The following is a 23,988-nucleotide window of genomic DNA, read 5'->3' on the forward strand; positions in this document are numbered from 1 at the left end:
GACATTTCCACATATGTCAACTCATATACATTTCCTATTTTCTGAAGACAACAAAAGCAGGCTACTTTTAAGAAGTGTTTTTGAAATGTTCTACACCCATTGGCTCAAATTCTTTTTCTCAAAAGAACTGTCATTTTTTTCTTTGAAACATAATCAGAAATACCTAACTATATGCTAGTATTTCAATTTTGCATTATTTTTATTCACCCGTACTTAAGGTAACCATCACTGTAGTGGTGTTTACATCTTTTTGTTGTTTTAAACTGAAGCAAAATTGAACACAGAAAAATACAGCAAGAACATTTATGCAGCTTCCAATCTTAAAATTTTAAGCACACAAGACAAAGAAGGGATGAAGTGTTTATCTTTGATCAAATGATGAAAAGCCAAAGAAACACTGTGGCAACTGTATGTAAAACCTTTTAAAACTCTGCTTTTCTGACACCAGCATAACACAAAAAAACAAGTTGTCATGTGAAATTTCAGCTACAGAATTCAGAGAGCAACTTCTGTCTCCAAACTTCTTATTCCACAGTGTAAAGTGTTGCGAGTAAATTATTTACCCATTAATGAAATGAAGTCTAAAATAGCCACAAATTAAGCATTAGATCACAAGGGAGCTGTAGGAATAAATATTATTACTCCTCTGGGGATGAGGGAGGAAGTGCAAAGAAAGTGAAAAACTTCTCCACAGAAGGAGACTACAAATACACAGAGTCAATTGAGCTGATCTAGAGAAATTTAGGTCATCATCTTTAAAGTCCATTTTTGGGTTAAATAAACAATACTTCAAACTTTTCTGCCTGGACTTACTATGAAGACAGGCTATATTGACTTAAAAACATCTCTACTGAACAGATTAATTCTTCTTTCATACTATTTTCTTCCTCAAAATCTACCAAGACACTTGTGAGAATTTTCAGATGCTAGAGGGAAAAAAAATATTCTTCACCTCCTGATCTTATTACAGCAAAAATGAGTACTGGTGTAATTCAGAAAACATTAATAGAAAATCTGCACAGATTTTCTTTCTCAAAAGATTTTTTATATTACTCAAGTAATAGATAAGCCTAATGTAATTAAAAAGCTGTCTGTAGCTTTTACATTTTACAAGAATACATCTTTTTCCAGCAACAATTCTACATGCAGCTGCTAAGAGATCGATGATACCTCACAAAATGTTTCAGTTAGTTTTATTTCATTTGGTTAGGGTAAGACAAGAATTGGGAGACTTCAGGAAGGTAAGACTTCTCTTGAAATATAATACAGCACTATGCATATACAGGATGAATAGATTTTCTTTTTCTTAGGCTTCAAGGTTACAGGTAAACAAAAAAGTAATCTAAAAAAAGCCTCAGAATTCTAGAAATCCTATGAAGTAAGGAATTCAAGACAGTCACTGACAGAATTCAAAAAGGCCATTTCATTGTTTATAAAAAGGTTTTATAAAATTTGATTTATGCTCAGGTGGGACTGTTCAATAGCTGATGGCTAAATTATAGTGATCTATGCACATTTCACCACAGAGCAAGAACAGAAGAATTGTAACATTAACTATACAATTATTTTATTGCAAGCATATCCATCTGTTTATATGAAAATTAACATGTACTTACTCTCTAATTGCTATTTTTTCAGAATGCCTTGAGGATACTGACGACATACTTTGGGACATCTATAAAAAAAGAAAAGCTATAAAGTACTGGCAAGCTATGATGAAATGCACATTGCAGGTGAAAATATGACAAGATTATTTTTCATTGATGTCAAACAGTGCCTAGTCTTGCAGGTTTTATATTCACTCTGTAGTGGGTTTGGTTGCTTGTGGTTCTGTTTTGGCTTTTATTACTGTACTTTTTTTTAATAGCTATCTTTGATTACAAAAGTTCCTGCATAACTTCTCCCTCATTATTTAAAACTGGGAAGGACTTTTCATATCAGTGCCAGTGAAGACTTATTCTGGGCAAACACAACAGCTACGATAAAACTGTCCATCGTAACAGAGAAGTCACTGGTACTAGAAAAGGCTGATGGTAGAACACCAGAGATTAAACACGTTTATTACAATTAAACTCTAGATGTTGAGCTCAAGATAGTCTCTCAGTTTTTCTACGAACTGTCACAAAATCTCAAATTTATTGCAATCAACAGGGCAGCACTCCCTGGAACAAAACTGGAGTCAGATTTACTAAGACCAAAGGTTCAATAATAAAGGTTTACTAAGAAACAAAGGTTCAATTCTGTAAGGTTTTGGACATAAGAATTATCTCCTATATGTATATTAGCTTTTAATTCTGTTTAAATTAATAAAATACTAGCACATGGAACAACTTCAATAGGACAAACTAGACCTAAAAATAAACATAAGTGCACACGAAGTTTCTACAAGAGCTGTGATAACAAGAAATGACAATGGGTAATTAACACTACCTCTATTTCCACAGGAATACCTATCCTACATGCAGACAAGTAGCTGGGAAAGCTGTCCAGATGTAAATGTATCAGTTTCATCACCCTCTGGTAACCTCCTTACAACAGACAATTCATAATTGTTCCACAGAGACCCTGTCTAGAGGTCCTGCAGTTTTTCCATCCATTCCTACTTCCTGGACCATTTATACATGCTATTCAAATCTAGATTGCTCACACTTGAAGTTTAGCATGTGATTTTTCAGCTGTAACTCAGATATTGTTCCCTACAGCAAATTTCCTTCCTATTGTCAATCTTGCCCCCTGCCTTCCTCAGAGGCAGTACCAGCCTGTTTTTGTTTTTTGAGCCTGAAGCCTATTCACAGCTCATTTTCTTCATTTCTTCAAAGAACAGGTCCAAACTGAATGCAGTACATCGCAGAATGCTCTCAAATTCTGATGACACCTTCAGCAGTGTTCTTTATACAATCTAACTTCAGATTTTTTCTTAATTTTTTTTTTTATTATTTTTAAAATTTTAGAGGCTACCTTTCTTCCTTGAAAAGGTTGCAGTTACTGTGAAATTTGTCAAATTTCTTTAGACTGTTCACAAAAGTGTTTGAGGGTTCTCCTCAGATATAAAGACCAGATATTTTCTTGCTATTTTTTGAAACTGGAATAAGTGTTAAATGAAAGCACAAAATAGCTTGATTTCTGTAGTTTTCCTAAACTGCTAACTTCAATAAAAACAGAATGAACTAGAATGTTGAGAATAATTATATTAAAACCTAGTAAGGAATGTTTTATTAATACAATTGTAGTAGCCTTTATACAGAAAAAATTGTTCCCTTTCTCAATAACTTATTTACTGTAACAAAAATCCTGTAATAACAAATATTCCAAATATTAAAAGGAGCTCCTTTTTGTTCCTTGTAGAAGTAACCCACAAGTTCTTCTGCAAAAGCCAATGAGCTATGAAGGTTTTCCTTTTCCCACATAATGCCTTCTGAGCTCCCTCTCCGAAGTACCTCAATAGAATAAACACGGGTATTGAAGTGTTGTTGTATACGTCAGTTTTAGAAGTGCATTTAAAAGGAGAAGGAGAGGGAAAGAAGGATGAAGACACAAATAATAAACTTATCTATGTAAAAACTCACTTTATAAGTAAGGAATTTAAAAGATATGAAGTTCCATTTAGAAATCAAATTTGAATTGCTTTAGAGACCAAAGAATTGCCAATGTCTCCTACACGGCTTTGTATTAATCATAACAACAATAATCCTCTATTTGTCTCACAGAGAATGTTTCTTTCATTCTATTTTACTCTAATTTGACAAGAGATTAAGAGTTTGATTCAGGAAATCTACAGAGAGGTTTAGAAAACTGTCTGGGTGTATTTTCAATTTTATTGTAAAAATTACACTTAAATAAATTCTGTGTACTTCACTGACATTCTGAATTAAAAATAATCCTTGAAAAATTATACTTTTAGATGTTTTGCAATCCTTTCTTACACCTGGTATGAAGTCTAACTTCCCACTACAGAGGTATCAGTTCCTACCAAACTTTTAGGTATCACCTGTCGCTTAAAGAAAGTGTGATCTCCCTGGCCAGTCCATCGAAATGATGTGCCTGTTTCTTATACACACAGAAATTTTTTTAAGACCTCAAATTGAGACCTCCTAGCACAGATAAAGTGGGAAGAAATAAAAGGAGAAGAATTTATACTACAGGAATCAAGGGCACTCTGTCACTGAATTATTTTTCGTTCCACAGACATTTACTGTAGGCATTTTGTAAGGTGGCTGCCTGCCTGCATTTCCAGATACTAGGCAGAATTACAATTTCACACCTTACAAGGTGGCAGGTGCAGTTTTGCCAAAACAATCTGTATGTTATTGTTAACACTCCCAATTATGCTTAAAGTGCAGGCATATTTCTATTTTTGTAAACTGGCCTTTAATCTACTGCTGCTGAAAACTGAATCATGGTGCCCTGGAAATTAATACCCCGTTATCCCAACTCTGGATGGTCTGTATTCTTTGGGAAGAAGTCACTCTTCAGTCCTGTGAATCTTTTTCCATGAGAAGACTAAGCTCATGTACCTCTGGAAGGTTATCAGGTTACCTATTCACCACATGCCTTAGCACTCAAAATATTTTTTTAATTAATTAAAAAATATTCTTATATTCTTAGATTTTAACAAACTTAACATTTTTAAGCTTTTCTTATTTTCTCATGAGGCTTAAAAAATGGACTGCACAAATACTCACCAATCTTTGATTTAATCTCTTATTTTCCTCTTCTTTCAACTGTAAAGTCTAAAAGAAAATCTTAATCTGATTAACTGGATATTATACTTTATACAGTACAAACATTTTTTAAAAAAGTTCTGATATGACTAGAGCCCAACTACTTGTACAACACTACATCCTTCAGTTCTAAAATTATCAAAACAATTATCAATTATCAAAAAACCTTTTGAACAAAGACGTGCAAAAAACCCCTTGAAGTCTAGGAAATTATCCTAGTGCTACAAACTCCCATGCTAAGATTTCACCTCCATACTCATACTTCTCTTTCAGCTAGAAAAACATGCAAATGATAGAACAGCAAAAGAAATGTAATCTATTACTATGTTATAGCTTCTACCCATGACAAATCCTTTGTAATCAGATGACATAATAAAGCATGTATGTGCTCATAGTCAGAAACATCCAGGCACTTGCTTCATACGGTGTCACAATCCATTAACAGAAAACATTCCTTTTCTTTATTTGGTCCCAGATTTTAGTCCAAGTGATCCTAGAAAGCTGGAAGCTAATGACACCGTTTTTTAAAAATAAAAAAAAGTCAACTTCAAAAAGACAGCTGTGATGAAGTTAGATATGACTGGCCAGTCAAAAATTACTAGAATCTGAAATACTCCAGTGTAACTACTAGAGGTTAATATCACATTTTACCAAGAATACAGCCTAAGAGGAGAAATTACCCAATTTTATGAGAAACTGGCAAATCAATCTTAAATCCTGTCCAGCTGTTTTGTATTTCTTAATTAGAAAGAGAAATTGTAACTTTTTTTCTATAGAAATTCACTGTATCAGTGATCTGTTGCTCCTAAAATACGAGAGCAGTCACTCGTACTAAAGCCCACATAAACATAACAAGGATAGGCCAAGAGTAATGTTTTAATAGTTATCCTGAATTACAGTTATCTTGAATAGTTATCAGTGAATTACAGTGATCCAAAAGTACAATGAAAAAACATTCTCTGAAATCATATTTATAATCCCTGCGGACACTATATTGCATCAGAGCATACAACTGACCACAGCACAACTTCACATGTACATACTTTTAAGTACTTTGTTTATTTGTGAGGTAAAGTACTTAAGACTATCTACTCACTCTTTCTAGCAACATTATCCTCTGCTTTTCTTCAGACATATGAACATTTTCACTAAAAGAGAAAGAAAATTGACAAGTTAAAAACTAACTTTTTTAAATAATCAAAAATGGTCTTTTCCACACCCACCTGTTATCTTCACTCAGTGAAGAGTGTTATATATATTTGCTAGCACACAGGAAACAGCACAGAAAGACACTTTAGGAATCAGCATTGATGTTTCTGGCTGGTGTTTTGGATTTTTTTTTCCTTTGCTTTAAACCAAAGAGGTTCTTTGCTGCAACATGCCAGTGAATTTTCAGCCACTGATTAGTTTATCAAACTACATCAGGGCATTTCTTGGTATTTTGCGTTGTTTTCAAGACACCAGGATGAAAGATACAGCCCCATTTGCTTTGACAGTTAACCTCTGATAGTGCAATTCAGCTCTATTATGCCCCATTTTCCTGGTCTGTAGCTCAAAGGCTACTGGGGAGTAGTCTGAAGTGCCCTGGTACTCCATGGTAGAGACATTAATGTGAACTGCTACTTGTTGCCGTTGATCTGTGGGATAAACTGAGTACTGGGGCATGATAAAATAAATGCTAACATCCCAAGTAATTGCTTAAGAACATAAACAGTAATTCCTAAAACAGTTATAACATACTTTAAAAGCAGTTTAAATAGGGAAGAAACAATGTATTTTCTAGTCCAAACTGATTTGGTTGAGAAAACAGACAAGTTTTGGGATGAAACATGCTATAAATCCAATCAAAATAATCTGAAAAGCTAACTGATTACAATTAAACCATACTAATCATTCATTTCCATTAAAAGGCTGTTTAGCTCTCATGTAATAGGAAGCAGTCAACAGAAACCTGTGAAAGTTTCTGTCTAATCATACATTGGGTCATAATTTTTTTGTTCACAAGCTCACCTTAATTTTTTTTTTGTACACCTGTTTTGAGAGTGCAGGACTAGAACGATTACTATAAGAAACAGCTCTTTTTGTAAAGATGGGGTACTTCCTTGTTCTTTTATCACTGCAAGTTTAGTTTGGCGAGGACAACCTGTTTTTATCTTCACTTCTACAAAGCTGTTTAGTGCTCTGGGTAAGGCAGCATCGGTTGTGATGCACACTGACTAAAGCACACCTAACAATTTTGCTCTTGTTCCTCTCATGTGGCTGCCAGTCAGGTTTCTTATTTCTCTGAATGGTATGGAGAGAAGGCTGGAGTTCATTAAAACGCTAGTGGCATGCAAGTGAGACACTGTTCAAAAGATGTGTCAGTAACATGCAGCCTCCCAGTTCATTCACCGCTAGTTTTCCTTCTGTTTGATGTATGTTTTGCATACTTAGGTATATTCTTTTATGTCATGTTTACAGGGCCAAGTTTCACCTTGAAGCTGCATACTTCAAAGTCATCAAACCCACGCATTCCTAATGATTGTGACACCACAATTGTATGCACATGTATGTTTAAAAGAATATTTTCAGGAAGAGCATCAAAAGCAGGAGGAGAGTTAAACATGCTCATCTGTACTTCACACTGCCCAAGAGCACACAGTTCCAGAATTGAGAGCGTGCTTTGTTTCTACTCTAATGCCCCATACTTACTGCACAGCCATCATACTGGTTTCCATCGTGGAATCCATTCTCCCCTCAGCCCCAAAGTCAGCAACCAATCTCTCTGTGTCTGTGGGCACATCAGCTGCACAGGCCCCACAGGCTTCTGATGCCGCTGCCAAGTAGGTTGATGGAGAAAAATTACTACTTCTCAGTTTACTAACTTCTTCTTCAAGTTTCTTCTTCTCTTCAAGTAAGCGAGCTCTATCTTCAGAAAGTGTTTCAATCAAATCTGTGACACAAACAAACAGAATTTCTTTTAATTCCAGCAGCACTAACGATCGAAATCAACCTGCAAAGAATGGAACAGTCCTATCACAAAAGATGAAACTTCATCAGAACTTTGCTTACCCTTATCTTTTTCTTGCTGTTGTGTAAGCACTTTTAATTTGTCACTAAGATCATTAATAATGTTTTCTTTTTTCATTTTCTCTCTTGCCAGAACAGTGTTAAAGTTGGTCTGAAAACAGAAAGAAAGTATTGAAATGAGGAATGTATTGTAAAAATGTAATGCAAAATAGTACAAAAGATTCCAGTTTTCTACAATATAATTAAAGACGTAATTAAAACTTTTTTACTTTTTGCTTTGGTGAAGAGATAAAATGCCAGTACATTTTATTTTCATGTTTGTCTTTAAAATTTTTTGTAATTAATTTTATTTTTAACCCTCTCATTCCCTCAAGCCTGATACATACAAGTAGTACAATAAGAAATAATTTAAAAAAAATAAGTTGTTGATTGTTCTTTAAAATTAATACTTTTTATTCCAGTTAATGTAAAATAGTTGAACATTCTATATTTAAAATAGTTACTTGAATGGTTCAAATTATTAAGATAAAACTAAACTGCATCCAGATATGTTACATAAAATGAAAAATACCATTACCAGTACACTATAAACTGAATTAAAAATACATTTCAAGTAATGCATTACATCTTGAATGAACAATTCATTCTTGCAAAAGACACACAGGAATCCTGGTTAATAGCTTGAATAAGTGAACATAAAGAGACCAGCAGAACCTTCAGTACCAGTCTAACAAATATTTCCACTTCTTCAATCCTTCTATTGACCATTGTGCCCTTTAACTCTGAGGGTGCTGCTGAAGAGATAGACAAAACCTACTAACAACCATCTATTAAAAGGATATTTCAAATTACTTTTAATTTTTCTGTGACTTTGAAGATTCTCTTGATATATGCCTATCAACTCTTAAAATGCAAACTATTTGGTGGGCTACACAACTTACATAGGGCACAGCAGCCTTTGTTATATGTCTGCATAACAAATCTCTGTTATATACAGATATATAACATATATATAACTTTGTTGTATGTCAGCATAACAAAAGCATGACACCTCTAAAGAAACTTCACAGAGGAAAAAAAACCCAAAAAAGACAAAGGCAAGGCTGAATACCCAAAATACTCAGTAATCAGCAGAGCCAGTGAAGTAAAATGTCAGCACTGATACACCTTTTTCTGGGCTTGTAGTATTTATTTGCTTTGGTTAGGGTCTTTTCTGGGGTTGTTCATTGTTTGTTGTTTTTTAAAAAAGTTCCAGCTTTCCCTGGAATTTGCTATCAATGCCTCAGAACCTTCCCTTCCACGCTCTGCTGCAGAAATGAAGAATATTATTACATAATGAGGAAATTGGAATACTAAGGAATATTGGAAAAAATAAATCAAATTATTACCAATGTAGGAAAAAATTTCCTATTAGATTTACTATGTAAGGCTAACTTCAGTATTAATGCTTGCAGCCCAATTGCAGTAACACTCCTTTACAGCCATGTGCAATTCTGTGTTCCCTATTCCCTGCATCAAGTGATTCATAGCATTCATTCACCAAGCTGGCTGATCACCACCCTTGTCTCTTTGTCCTTATTTGATCCTACCACTGCTACAGTAAGGAGAAATGCTTAAAACAGAAAATCTTTTCTCAGCGTTTAAATGCAACAAAGCTGCAGATAATAGCTGTTACTAACAGATTTAATTTAAGAACTTGAGACTCATCTACAGAAACTAAGAGGCTCAAGATGTTTTCAAAGGAAAAAATGTGTGGCTACAGATGTAAAATAATAATCCAGTGCAATGTGATTTTTCATCAAGATAAGAACTACACAGTGGCTTTAAGTTTATTACATAAAATACAACATATACTATTTGAACCTCAAAATAGAATACGTTTATGCTTAGAACCTCAAAACACCACCTGTCCATGGTAATAAACTTTAAAAGGCAGTGAAACACTAATTGATTCCAGATCAATTCATAGTTCAAATAATTAATTTAGTGTTGTCCACAAGTTTTATAATACCTGGTATCTTTCTGCAGTTAAAATTATTAATTAAATATTAATACATTTATAATAATAATAAATTATTATAATTGATTTAATAACAAATATTATAATAATTTAAAAATATGCCAAGCACTTAAGCAAAAGAAGTCACAAAAATTTAATCTGGATTGCCAGTTGTTTGGTAATTGGTTTTGTCTTTTGGGTTTTATTTTTCAGTGGAGTATTTTTGTTTGTTTCTTTCTTGCGTTTTTTCTCTTAATGCTTAAATGTTTGATTACATTAACACATCATATCCTGGCTTCAGATAATATCAAAAGTTTAGAATGTGGAAGTGTTACAGAGCAAAAGAGAATACCATACTCTAACTTCAAAGAGGCAAAAGAACACAACTGTCATGGAAGCAAAAATATTTTTTTTAAAAATCAGCTTTACCTGCTGCTCTGCAGTGAGCGATGTTCTGATGTTCTGCATTTCTTCATTCTTTCTTTTCTCTTGTTCTTCAAGTTGCTCTAAGAACTTCATTTTTTCTTCCTGAAGCTTCTCCTGAAGTTCAGCGACTAAGTTTGATTCAGCAGATGATTCAGCAGGACTTAAAAAAAAATGTTTATGCTTTAAATGTGCAGCATATACCAAGCCCCACATACATGAAATAAACACACACAAAAAGTCAGACGTTCATTTTGAGACATTATTCCTGAAATTAATTATCTGTATTACAATTAAGTCATTACTAACTTCAATTCTACTTTTTAATCATGTCCATGTCACCAATTCTTACTCTTGAGCATTCTGTGTTTCTGGCATAGCATGCTGGCTCTAACTTTGAAGTTTTGTTGAGAGGGAGGACTTTTGTGTATACTTTTACTAATGTAACAGAACACAAGGAAAGTGGTAAAAAAAAAACCAACTATCAATTTCACAAAGATACTTAGTATGTAAAAATGCAAAGCCTTCAGAAATATCACATAAGGAAAAAATTCAGCAGAAATCTGATGCTAAGGAATCCAGATGTGAAATTCAAAATTCTGGATTACAGAATCTGGAGGACAGCAGTGATGAACTTAAAGGAAGGAAAACATCAACAGTCACAAAGGCAGGATAATGACCTTAAATGGCTTTTGAAACAATGTTACATAGTATTTTTCACCACTGAAGCAAAAACTAACTACACTCTTCTGTGTTTTGGCTTGAGTTAGCAAAAACGCCCTTGAAGAACTTTAGAATAGAGAAACCCCTTTGATTGTCAACAATTGTGAAAAATTGCATTATTTTAAATGTCTATTATTCATCTGCACCCGAATTGTATTTAAACCATATTGATATTAAAATTAATCATATTTAAACCCAAAGCTCTCAGCTGACCTAAACCAAAGCAGGAATCATCTGCCTCTCAGATGGATTGCCTGGACTACCATTTGCAAATGACAGCCAAGTAAAGGATATTGCTGTTCTGCAAAGGACGCTAGCACATTACCAGTTTTTATACCTCATCACTGTACCAGGCAGCAGGTTTAAGTATTTAATCTGAAAAGGTCTTGTCAACTACAGCAACAGTGACAATGCCTAACTTTATTGTTTTCAAGATACCAAAAGCACATATCTTCAGATCGGGGTTTCTTTGCAAACACTTGCACTGCTCTAAGATGACAAAGGATGTACTTAACAATACTGCTACTGTTCTACCACATGGGCACGTACTACATACAACTATTATGCAGCAGCTCAGAAACCACTCAGAAAGCCCATAAGAACCTCTAAATAAGAGCTCTGAAAGCCAACTGAAGTTCTCAGAGTGGCTAAACAGCCTCTGACATTCATGGAGTTAGAAGTAAAATAAGCAGAGAAAAGAAAGTCATGAAACATTCAAGCAAATCTTTTTTGTGCCACTGAGAAAACATTTTCATGCTTGATTAAATTTCCATTTATTTCTAAATGAAGCCTAGCTAAGAGAGAGAGGGGACATGTGCTCTGTGGAGAAGCTCCACTACTTATGGTGGTCTGACAGAAGTGGCTGGACAATATTAAGACTGCAAGATACCAAAGCAGTAATTCCGTCTTCAAAGCAGTTTGGATTCCTATTCTACTTTTAACATTCTTTACAGTATTATATATACATATATATTTCAACTAACTGGAAAACTGTCTTATAACACTTAACAACAAATCATTAAAGATATTGTGGTTTTCTCTATTGTTTTGCACTACTACAGAGTGCAGAAAGAGTAAATGGAACTACAAACACCTTGCAGTTTTATTATCTTTCTTAATCAAAATGACTTGATTTTCAGATATACCAAACCACGCTAATGTTTATACTGTGGTAATGCATGGATAGAAAACATTTCTTTGTTGACTCTTGATATTTTTTGTTAGTTTTCATGAACGTTCAAAACCTAAATTCCTGACACCAGCAAAATACTCAGGTCAAATTTAACAATCCCTCTCTCTGTCTGCACCTTCTGAATGGCTAATGTGACATTACTCTTGTAGAAAACAACAACCATATCGTCACATGCCAAATGAAGATTGTTTTCTACCATTACAACTTCTAAACAATGAGTGAGGATAACAAACAAACCTGAGTTATTGACATAGCTTGGGGTTTTAGGAATTCAAAAATCAAACAACTAAATAGTGACTTTGAAATATTAGGACAGATTTACTTAACATATAAGCCCTCTAGAGATAAAACATACTATATCTTGATTCCTAGAGAAAAAAAAAAATTACCAGCAGAATAAAGGCATAAAAAGAAGCCTTAGGAGGCAAAATATATTTCAATGTCACACTAAAAATTAAATTACTTTACAGAACTTGTAACAAACTAACAGCACTTCTTTAGATTGAAGCAGATCATATTTCTTTGAAATACATTATCTGTTTTATCCAGTATGGATAAGAGTACAGACAGCTGTAATCGCAAGTTGAAAGTTAAGTGTAGGTGGATTTTTAAAAAGTCTGATGACATAGCTGCATCTTTTTCCTGTTGAGTCAAGTTCTTCAAATTTCTACAATGCATTAATACACAGAAAAGAATGCAGAATTTAACATTTTTCTTCTCATCACACCATATTTCATTAAGACAATATTTTCTTCAATTAAGAAGAGCTGTTCTTAAGTTTCATTACATCCCAATCTTAATTCAAAGAAGCAATATTATCTCGATGCATTTCTTTATACACTGACAAGCAAACATAGGCACTAACACAACATCACATAATGATGGATTTGCTTGCATGTGAAGATCCTGAGGTAGCAGACAATTCCAGTGAAGCAGATATTCCTATTTCCCTTGCACTATGCATGACCTGCCCTCACCTACCTTTTTTTTAACAGTACATTGATACTCAAAATTTAAAAGCTAACTTAAGTCTGTACTCATTTTTTGCAGTGTTCTTTTATGTCAATTTTGTCAATTTTATTGATCTTTTCCCATTTCACATACTTGGTTTAATACCTGGGGAAAAATATTCCTGTATTAAGATATTTTACAAACAAGATCTATCTGCTGCATTGATCTTGTTCACACACCACAAGAACATCAATGAAAAATGCTAGCATTTAAAAAAAATATTATTGCTAAGCCTTAGTCACATGGAAAAATTCTATTTCCACTCTATAACAACACAATCTAGGCTGCTGAAAGGCATTACAAACTCATAAGTACATAAGATATGATAAGTCAGAAAGAATAATTCTATGCATTCTTGGCAAGGGAGGAACATTTTTAAGACGTAAAATCTCTGCAGAAATTAACAAAGAAAAATGGTGGCGTTAGAATGTTCTTTAAGATTATGTTACACCTTTATGTTTCATTACGAAGCTCAAACTGAAGACCCTGAAATAGGTCAAGTGGGGCAGCAAAAGTCAATGGAAGTCCATGTGGCCATGGGACAGCTCTCAGTCAGTCCTGTATCAATTCCCACTCAAGTTTTCATGCCCCGTTATCACCACCTTGGTGTACAGTCAGCCAATAAAGTTATCAGGCTACCTAAAAGCCAGCCACTGCATGCTCCCGCAGTGCTAGCAGAGCAAGGATGGGAAAAGAGAGAGCGGCTGAGATCATCAAGATCAGAATTTCAAGTAACTTGCTACTGTGGAAACACTCCTTCAACATGACTGAAATATAAAACTTTCATTGCTGTCTTGAAATAATCCTGTATAACGTATTTTACAATCCTTGAGATCAACTACAGACATGGGAACACCACTACCTATAAAACGGAAACAATTTGAAATGCAACTATAGAAACCAATACAAATAAACACTATTACAAACACAACAATTTTAGTTACTGCACAGTGTGTCATGTATATACCATATTGATTAAATATTAGGAAAACACAGTAACTTAATTCTTACAGTACCTCTGATTCACTTGCATCTCAAGTTGTGTTATTTTTTCCAAAAGCCCTTTTTCAGCAGCTTCCCTCTGTAATTCCAACTCTTTACAAGCAGTTTGTACTGCATCCTCTTTTTCACAATTGAGCTTCTGAATAAGCAACTGCCTGTCTTGTTCTTGGTTAGATATTAACAGTTCTTTCTCTTCCTTTAGCTTATGGATAATAGCTTCATATTTTTCCTGTTGCTCACAGAGAGACAATTTTTCTGTTTTTTCCTTCTCTAGGGCAGACATTTCCAACTCTAACTTACTTTGCAGTTCTGTTATTTGCTCTGAAAGTCTTTTTTCTGCCTCAGCAGTTTTTTGATGAAGAAGCGTTACTTTATCTAATTCAGTTCTAAGCAAATTTGATTCTTCTTCATACCTATTTATTAGCTCAGAAATACACTGATCTTTCTCAATTGTCATCAGAGTCCTTAGTTCTGATAATCCCACTTGATATTCATCACTGCTGATTTGTATTTTATTGTTTAATTTATCTATTTCCTTTCTTAAGCTTTCAGTTTCCTTGTCAACCTGAGATCTTAAGGTCTCTTGTTGCTGGTTTCTGCTTTCTTCCAAAAGAAGCTTCATTTCATCAGTTTCTGCCTCTTTCAGGGCAAGTTCAACTTCTAGTTTGCACCTCAAATCAGACAGATCTGAAACCTTGAGTTGTAACTCTTCTACTTGTTGTTGTTTCTCTTGCATAACTACCTCATGAGACTCCTGCATTTGTTCAAGTCTATGCTCGTTCTCCTTTTTTAATTTATCCAAACAGTCCTTGTGCTCAGCGAGGACCTTCTCAAATTCCTGTAAATGCCTGGCTTGTAGGTTGCTTTCCAGTTCTTTTAAATGGCTTTGCTCTAAACTCTCAAGTTCTGCCCTCAGGAGTTGCAGTTTCTCATTGTTTTCGACATGAAGTTTTTTCAAGTCTTCAAGTACAGTTTCACGTGACTGCCTCAGTTCCTTGATTTCAGAATTCTGTGTTTCCATTTGGCATTCCAATTCAAGTAATTTCTGGTCTTTTTCATTCTGAAGGCAAACTACAGCTTCTTTCTCATTCTTTACTATTGCAAATTCATCATTCTTATTCTGAAGAACTTCTTCAAGACCCAACAGGTCACCTTTTAACTTTTTGATTTTCTTTTTATTTTCTTCACCATCCTCCAATAATTTTTTAATTTTAGTTTCATACTCACTTTTCAAAGACTGCAATTCATTTTGATGTTTATCATTTAGTGTTTTTTCAAGTGAAAGCTTTACCTTTTCAATTGTATTTACTATTTCTAAGGAAGTACATTTTAAAGAATTAGAAAAGTCACACTGTTCTCTTTGTACAAGTGTTCTGAAATGGCAAAGATCTTCTTTTATACCTCTTAAATGTACCTTTGAGTCTTGAGCAATAACCCTACACTTCTCCACACAAACACTGAGAGAAGCATTTTCTACTGAAACATCCTTTACACAAGAACTTGTATCTTGCATACGCCTACTGTCTATTGCATTGATAACTGAAGAATAAAGAGATTCCACCATCATTTCTGGGCTTTGTGGGTCACTTATTACATTAGGAGACACCGGATTTTCTTCTATTACAAATTCATTTACTGCTGACATAAAGTCAGATTCTGGACTCTCTGCCAATGAATCCAAGTCTAATGATCCTTGCTTAAGAGCTTGCTCCAAGTTCGGATGGGCAATAGTTTCAAAATCGAACGTGTGAGCATCAATGCTGTCCGGAGACAATTCTTCTAATGGAGCTGGGGGACATACAGGAGGACACAGGGGACCCTGAAGACTGAGTGATGGAGGAGTTCTTGAAGAGGTAGTAATTGCGGTTCCTGTAGTACTTTCCATCCTTGGTGTGGTAGCAGATTGTGGCGATGCTTGACTATTGGAGGCCTACACGTTATAAAAGAAATAAACACAAAGTGATAAGCAGAACTGTTAATACTGAAAATTCATTCTAAACCTCCAGGCAAAACAAGAACTTGAAAAAATCAGCCTTATTATTTGTAACAATCCAAAATATGTACTACTAAAACTTAATCAAAAATTGCAGAAAATCAAGGAGATCTTCTCTTAAGTTTCAGAAAAGCATCATTTGTAAACACATAAATATTAAATGTTCACCTAGCCAGAAGTCCTATGTAGAGCATAGCCAACTGTATCTTACCAGTCAGAAAGAGGCTTTGGTTTTTTACAGCCTACTTATTTCATTTTTTTCCAATAATTTCATTACTAAAATATCTTTTTTCTATTATTACCAATATTGTCATTAAAAACTCCTTTAGTACCTTATGCTATTATCTATCATATACAACAAGGAATATGGAAGCCCTAATGCCAACAATGCATCTATAGATTCTTAAGACAAAAATATAAGCCTTAAGCTTTGGCAAGTGCAGAACACTTCCCAGTGTAAGCCAAAAAGCAATGTACAGCCTGAGTATCCACCAAGGACACATTCCTGAAAAAGTTTGTAATAGGATGGACAGCAAAGCAATTTTTCCTAGGAAAATTACAGTGAAACACACACAGTTAAAATACATAAGGCAAGCAGCTGTGACACACAATTAAGGGGTATGCACAGGATCATCAGGATCATAAACTGGAAGAGATGCAAAGTTTTCTGAACATTACAGCACTCTGAAAGAGCCCAGATGCATTCTCTGTAACACCATAGCTCAATTATTACCTTGCTCTTCCATCCTTCATCACTAAGAACTTGTTTGATTTTATTCATATAAGAAATGTGACCACCTTGAAAATAAATAGTTCCTGAAGAAAAATGCATGGGATTTTTTTCCAGCAGAAAATTTCCAAAAAATGTTCAGTCTCAAAGTGCTGGAAATCTGGTGGTGCCAACATTGCCTCCAGCTGATAATTCTGTGATCTTGCTCATGCCTCTTTCCCAAACCATCCACACTGCCTCAAAGCAACTAGAATGCATGTCTGGTGTTCTTTACTATATTAGCTATTATTGAAGAAACTTCTGTCATCCATTGAATTGAGCTACTTGACTGGCAACAGTTAGTGGAGCTTGGCAATAAATGTTCAGCAACAGCAAAAATCCCAGAAGTGATAGACATTGATCTGCTGTCATATAAATAGCCATTTTTTGCTGTCTCCATTTTGTACAAATGATTGTTACTCTGCACCAAGGAAATATTCCTTAAAGGATATAGCGTGTTTAATAATTCTCAGCTGATTTAAGAAGAATATTTCCAGTTTCAACGTTCATTTATTTATTTGCACCTCAGCTCTCTTAGCTTTTGCATCTTTATGAATCTAAATCATACAATGATTTTTAAATACATTGTAAAAAAACCTTGTGATCATTGCATACAGAATATTGTATACACGAAAAGTGAACAGAACATAGGAAAAAATGAAAAGGAAATGCTCCTTTCTAAATGGTTCTATTAGCCCACGTTTAAACACATCCCTTGGACTTAATTTCAGCTTGTTGTTTATCTGAGAAAACTTACAGAACTAGATGTTGAAGGGCACTGTGTATGCTGATACATGCCTAGGTTCATAGCATGCTTTAAGTGACAAACATCTACCATTAATATACTAGTAATAAGAAACAGTAACAAAAACTATCATCACAGATATCAACCACACACTAAAAAAAGCAATTCAAAGACTTCAAATATGGGAAAGTCCTACAGAAACCCACATGCAAAGGAATGAGAGTATCTACTTTTGGCAACCCTGCAGAATCATCCTCGATGATAAAGAGTAAGGATTTAACATAAAGAGGAAAAAAAAAGAAATAGTCACTCTGTGGAACAATAATGAACTCTGTTTCCTCATGACCTGGGGCTGTAGCATACTACATGCCTCAGCAGTGGCTTCTGTGAGTTGGGAGTCTAATGAGAGCACCAGATTACTGCTTAGAGAAGAGTTAAACCTCACATTTTCAATGGCTGAAACTATTCGAAGACTGTTTACTGAGAAGCCTTTGCCTTCCATCTAGTCTGTTTACAATCTACAGGCAGCAATGTATGCACATGTCATACACTAATTTTTGCAATGACAAAGGAAGAGGAGTCAAGAGCAAACAATAAAAAAATAGAGACTGAAAACCAGAATTAATTTCAAAACTCTCAGGTATTGCAAGACTACGTGCCTTGCTCTAATTATGTTACTACAAAAAACAATAACCAGGGATGCTGCAAGTTCTCAGGAAGCTTATAAGCAGTGTTTCAATTCCAAACTCCACTAGAAGAAATGGTAGATTTATGATCTGATCTGAAAAGCCAGCTTCCCTTATAAAAAAACCTCTAATACCAAAGGACTGCATATGTTATCTACTAACCACTGAGAAGACACCCTAATCATCTTACCCACGGGCACCTTAGCTTTTCCTGGACATCTTTAACCCAACTGCTGACCTGCTTAAACTTTGTATTATGGAAATAAGAGGGCACAGCAACATCTTTGAGACTATTAAATTAGAAATAATAAGCAGAACGTCTTAAAAATGAAAACATATTTCAAATATTAACAAATTAAACAAATATCCACAAAAATGTCCTTTAACTACTCCAATGTAATTCTAAAGTAGAAAATTATCACTTATGTTCTACAAACGTGAAAGTTGAAATACTAAGAGTTATGGAGACACTTGAAAATAAATACGCTCAACACACAGTAAGTTACTGAATCTCCTCTGACTTGCTCTTTGCTCACTTGTCTGCAGTCACAACTTTTCCCTCCTGCTTAAAGCAACTACTACAGGACAGTTGCTGTGGCTGATGCAGTAGGATAAACTTCCACTTGACCCATACAGAATTCAACTGCTGCACTACCAACACCCCAGGGAAACTATCCCAGTCAAATCTGAAGAATCAGGTTTCTCCTGCCACTAATATGGAAAGGGAAATGCTGGAGTCAAATGTGTCTCCTTGGTAGAGTATGAGAATAATAATATGGGCAAGACTAAACACCTGCACAGGCAACTGCACCAAGCTGGGACAGTTCACCACCAGAAAAAGTGGATGCATAAAGATGCAGGCATCTCCCTGACAGTTAGTAAATGCTTATTATTCTTCTAATTATTTATTGTGAATTCCCAGCAGTATTGATATAAAAATGAACATTTTAAAAACTACTTCAGTAATTCTACAGAGGCAAAAGTAGTATAATTAAAAAAAAAACATTTCTATATTAGCTGCAGAGCAAAACAACACAGAGAAAGACCTTGTGTCTTTCACCAAGTAGTAAAAAGAACATTGCCTTTGAAAAGAAAAAAAAAATCTCTGACAAATCTGTTTGCTTCAATTCCAAAAAGAGTTCAAATGAATCACTGAAATGACACACAGAGATGGGCATTTTCAAGATGACATCATGAATGGCCCAGCTCTGATTGTGCAATGCAATTTGCTCTAAGGAAAGAGACAATTATCCAAATCTGTCTAAACACCTGACATTTCTGTGTGAGTGAAGAATCCAAATTAGTCAAACAAAAGCAAAAGAAAAGAATGTATTTTCCTGATCTGGCAAACATCTTTTTCAGTACAACCAGATATATATAAAATTTTTCCAGATAAGCATGTCTGAAGAAAGAAAGGGAAATGACAAAGACTTCACAAATTCAGGTATATTTTCTGCTTATCTTTCTACTGTTATTATGCGTATTTTGAATTAAAACCTAAATTTCACATTCTTCTGACACTTCATGCCTTCATGAAAAACTTAATTTATTCGAACAACTGTCACTATCATAGTATCTTATGAGATAAATTTCAGGATTTGGGACTCCATGTTGGGAGCAAATGTCTGTATTTTAGAGCAAGGTCTGTTTTAAGGGCATGTTCAATAAACACCAACATTTCACAGAATTTCACTTCCAGCAATTTCAGTGGCTGTTACAGGGTTCAGGCCCTAATATTCTTAATGGCTGTTCATTTGGAAAACATTCTTCATGAAGAAAGAAAATATCTGGGAAACAATACTTAAATAATACACCTTTTCTATATTACAGAACAAAGAGCAGCCCAGATTTCATATTTTACACAAATAAAAGACTTCCAACAAATCTGTTCAAATCCCATAGAAATCAAAAGATAGAGAACTTCATGTCACTTGGTTTAAGCAGGAAATTGCTATTCAAAATTAAACATGCTCGTAGCTTTATCTGTTATATAAGATGCTTCCCAATCAGCCAAATGCATACAACAATTTACACTGCAGACAATAACACAGCCCCCGGAAAAACCTACTGATTTTCTACAGCAAAAGAAACCCAGTTTGAATCAGTCAACTTCACAAAAAATCTTAAGCATTGCTAATTTCAACGTGTTTCTGAGAGAGGCCAGTCAGAAGCTAAAAGGAATCTATTGGGTGTACTATGGAATTTAGAGGCTGTATGCACAGAAGCAAAAGTGATTGGTAGAAACAGTTTCTAGGGGAAGGAATCTGCTTGACAGGCAGAGTGAAACTAGGAAGGGATCTTTTAACCATCTGTTCCTTCTGTACTCAAAGAGAAGGACTGCACAACAGCCAACCAAAGCCCTAAAATCTCCTTAACTGCTTGTGCCAAAAGGAACAATGCAGAAATCCAGAGACGTTCCAAAAATCACTGAATACAATCTAAAGCAACGAAGGCACAATGCACACATTCTGCAGACAGAAGATTTGAAAGTGACAGAAAACTACAATATAAACAGAGCAACTCTACTTCTACAACTTCTGTGGAATACAAACATTTGTCAAATATTCTCAGAATATTTACTAGGTCATGATTAGAAAGAAAACTTACTGTTAATCTTCATATCAGGAGAAAAAAAGACGTATTCTAAACCATTTGATAAAACAATATTATGAAAATATTCTACTGCTTTAAATATAATATTCTCTTTTATATTGATAAAGAAAAGCAAAAATACCTTTTGCTCATTCAGCAGGTCTGTAATAGTTTGTGACATTTCATCCAAACTCTGTGCTGCCTTGACCAGGTTATGTAGAGCACGTACATGCTGGTGAAGAGGTTCAAAGTCACAAAGTATGGGAACCCTTAAAAATAGTACAGGATTACTTTTTTCCATACTGTTAGTTTAGTACTCCAGTCTATTAAATTATTATGTGTATGTTTCAACAACACTAAGCTTGCCTCTGTATAAGGTCTGTAGGTTCTTGATTTCATCTATTTTATATGGAAAAAAAATCTACAAAGACTCCCTGGTATTTTTGTTTAAAATTAAAAACTTGGGCACCTTTAAGGAGTCTGCAACAATAAACACAGTGATGAGCAAGTAATTCCAATCTTTCCTCCCAAGGAAAGCATGTGTCAGTAGTACCTAGAGTTCCAATGACAGTAACAGAAGTGATTAGATCTCTAATTGAAGCACTTGTGTTTGCAAATGACTATATTTTGTCTCCAGTTGGATTCTCTCCAATCCAGCTCTTCCTCTGAAGAAGCAATTAATTCTCTACTGTTTTATTGTCATGATAGGTAACCTAAATTAAACAACTGATTAATGTGTCCTGATCACATATCAAGTGTGGCAAGATAAGCTGAAAACATGGAGCAAGAGTTCATCTAGACTAACAATATAGTAAAAGCATATAACACTTTAATGTATTCTGCATTCTCTGTTCAATATATAGGGCAAGTGGCATTAAGTGTATTTTTGCAGAATTAAGATTTCAACAATTGCTCAAACAATTTCAGAAGACAGAAGCACTGTAGCACTGTGAGTAAAATAAAACATCAAATTAATTATGCAGCTCAGAGGTTCAGTGCTGATAGAAAAGGACTTTGTGCTGGGTCTGTTTTGCTTATTGCTTGCTCTTTACATGTTAAATGAAAACATCAAAGAAAATACTGCTCTCTAGTTTCTTCTGAAGATCAGCATCCACCCAAGGTTTGTGACAGCTTTTGCCCACACGAGCTGCAAGTTCACCACTATCCTCTGCATTTTTCATCAAATTCAGCCCTGAGCCCAGAAACCAGGAGGAATGACATAATCCCACCTCTATTGCCATCAAGTGGAAAGCTACGTCACTACAATTCAAACTAAATAAAACATCTTAAGTCAATGATTGGTTTTCTGACATATAGCAGGGCAAAATTCTTCCTGAACTCAGTATAAACTTCCAGAAGATTGTAAAAAATCTCACAAATTAAAAAAATTAGGCAAACAATAGGAATAAGATCATATAATTGCACTTTTTTCCACACAAAAGTGATGAGGAGCAAGCCAAGGAGCAGAACAAGAGAAATTAAAAGGATACATCAGCTAAAAAATTACCTACAACAAACCCACTGTGATGCTGACTAAGCTCACTACACTTGTTAACTCCACCAACATTACCATAAAGATAGCCAAGAATTCTGAATCAAAAAAAATGCCAGTCCAAAATGCAGGTGAATAAAAACAGTCAATCCAGCTCCTGCCTTATGCACCAATAACAGGTATTCGGTTGACACTGCTGGTGGATCTAACAGATGGCAGTGAAGCATCATCCTCCTGCATTTACCTTTGTAAATGCAATCCTAGCTTCATGGGACTATGGCCTTGGGGCTAAAAAAAACCCCAAAAACAAACAAACAAAAACAAAAATTAAAAAAAAAAAAACCAAGAGAAATCACAGCAAATATCAAATCTCTAACTGCAGATCTCTGTTAGGAGGAGGATGATGATACATGCAACATGAGAATGTGGTCATATTGATAGATCTCCTCCTAGGCAGAACTTTACATACAACTTCCTACCACCCATTTCTGGCCCATTATCTTGGTTGGCATTTCTCCACCTTGACTTCTCTGAGTTTGGAAGCTCACACTAACAGTCATCTTTTTCACTATGATATCTCCAAGTTCTAGATCAGGAACTAATCCCATAAATTGCTTGTGAGACAAACCAGTTGCTTTCCTGTCTACATATGCATGTTGCCTCGCTGTTGGGAAGTAAGAAACAGAGAAATAGAGCTTCTACTCAAAATGATGGATTTCCATTGACAGCAGAGGCACTTAAGAGAATACACTTTTTAGCAAAATCAGTTTAATAAAATTGGAGAAAAAGTAGTAATTTAATACATGAGATCTCTGTGATCTCATGCTGAACTAAAGACATTTATTTTATTTCCTACAGAATACCACACAACAAAAAGCAAAAGAAAAAAGCATCAAATCTCATTCTGCTCTGAAAAAACATAGTTATGAGTTTATTTCAGTATAAAACTGATGGCAATTTTTTTTTGCTTTTTAGCTCTGAGGCAGATCTTTCTGTCTCAATACAGAATAGGTATGTTCAAACCATCAGAGCTTGAATACACATGTGTATCTGCATTAAGTCAGTGAAGCTCATTGCTTAAGAATGGCAATTAGATCAGAAAATATCCTTGTTTGTTCTTTATGGAAAATGACCTAAGGGGGTGGAAAACTGATGGGGATGGGACCCTTGGGAAAGCTATTTCTGTAACACACAAAGTGTAAAAAGGTGCCTTACCTGAGTAATGGCTGTACTTCTGAAGGACAGAAAGACTGCAAAAACTGCAAGTCACTCAACGAGATATCTGGAAGCTCACTGTCAAATCTGCGAGGTTTTCGTGTCTGTAAAGAAGACATTAATTTACACATTGCTGTCAAGTATCAGATGACTAAAGAAGGATTAAGAAGAGCTTAATAAATAACACGGAAAAGTTAGCAGTAAACTGATCTCTTACTCAAAAGATTTTTCATTTTTAAGAAACCATGTCTGGTCCTTGGCCCCTAAAAAACACCCCTTACATTTGTAATGATTAACTATCCCTAGTGCTTGGGCAGCAGTAGAATAGAGTATTCCAGTTGCAAGGGAACTACAATGAGCATATAGTCCAAATTCCTCCCTATTACCAAGCTTCATAAACATCATGGATGTGTTTA

General features: G+C 34.8%; 1 protein-coding gene across 4 annotated transcripts in view; it reads right to left on the bottom strand.

Moving 5' to 3' along the window:
* The window catches only part of RB1CC1 (RB1 inducible coiled-coil 1), a 66,139-nt gene that overhangs the window by 3,176 nt on the left and 38,975 nt on the right, over nucleotides 1–23,988 (bottom strand). For all 4 annotated transcript variants that reach the window (XM_064386232.1, XM_064386212.1, XM_064386222.1 and 1 more), the window contains 9 exons: nucleotides 23,573–23,676; nucleotides 21,008–21,134; nucleotides 14,095–16,010; nucleotides 10,159–10,315; nucleotides 7,773–7,881; nucleotides 7,413–7,653; nucleotides 5,818–5,869; nucleotides 4,683–4,730; nucleotides 1,617–1,675 (listed from right to left, as the gene is read on the bottom strand). In XM_064386232.1, coding sequence (XP_064242302.1) covers nucleotides 1,617–1,675; nucleotides 4,683–4,730; nucleotides 5,818–5,869; nucleotides 7,413–7,653; nucleotides 7,773–7,881; nucleotides 10,159–10,315; nucleotides 14,095–16,010; nucleotides 21,008–21,134; nucleotides 23,573–23,676 — 2,813 coding nt within the window. The remainder of the gene's footprint in view (nucleotides 1–1,616; nucleotides 1,676–4,682; nucleotides 4,731–5,817; nucleotides 5,870–7,412; nucleotides 7,654–7,772; nucleotides 7,882–10,158; nucleotides 10,316–14,094; nucleotides 16,011–21,007; nucleotides 21,135–23,572; nucleotides 23,677–23,988) is intronic.

The sequence above is a fragment of the Passer domesticus genome, chromosome 1, assembly GCF_036417665.1.
Source record: "Passer domesticus isolate bPasDom1 chromosome 1, bPasDom1.hap1, whole genome shotgun sequence".
NCBI lineage: Eukaryota > Metazoa > Chordata > Aves > Passeriformes > Passeridae > Passer > Passer domesticus.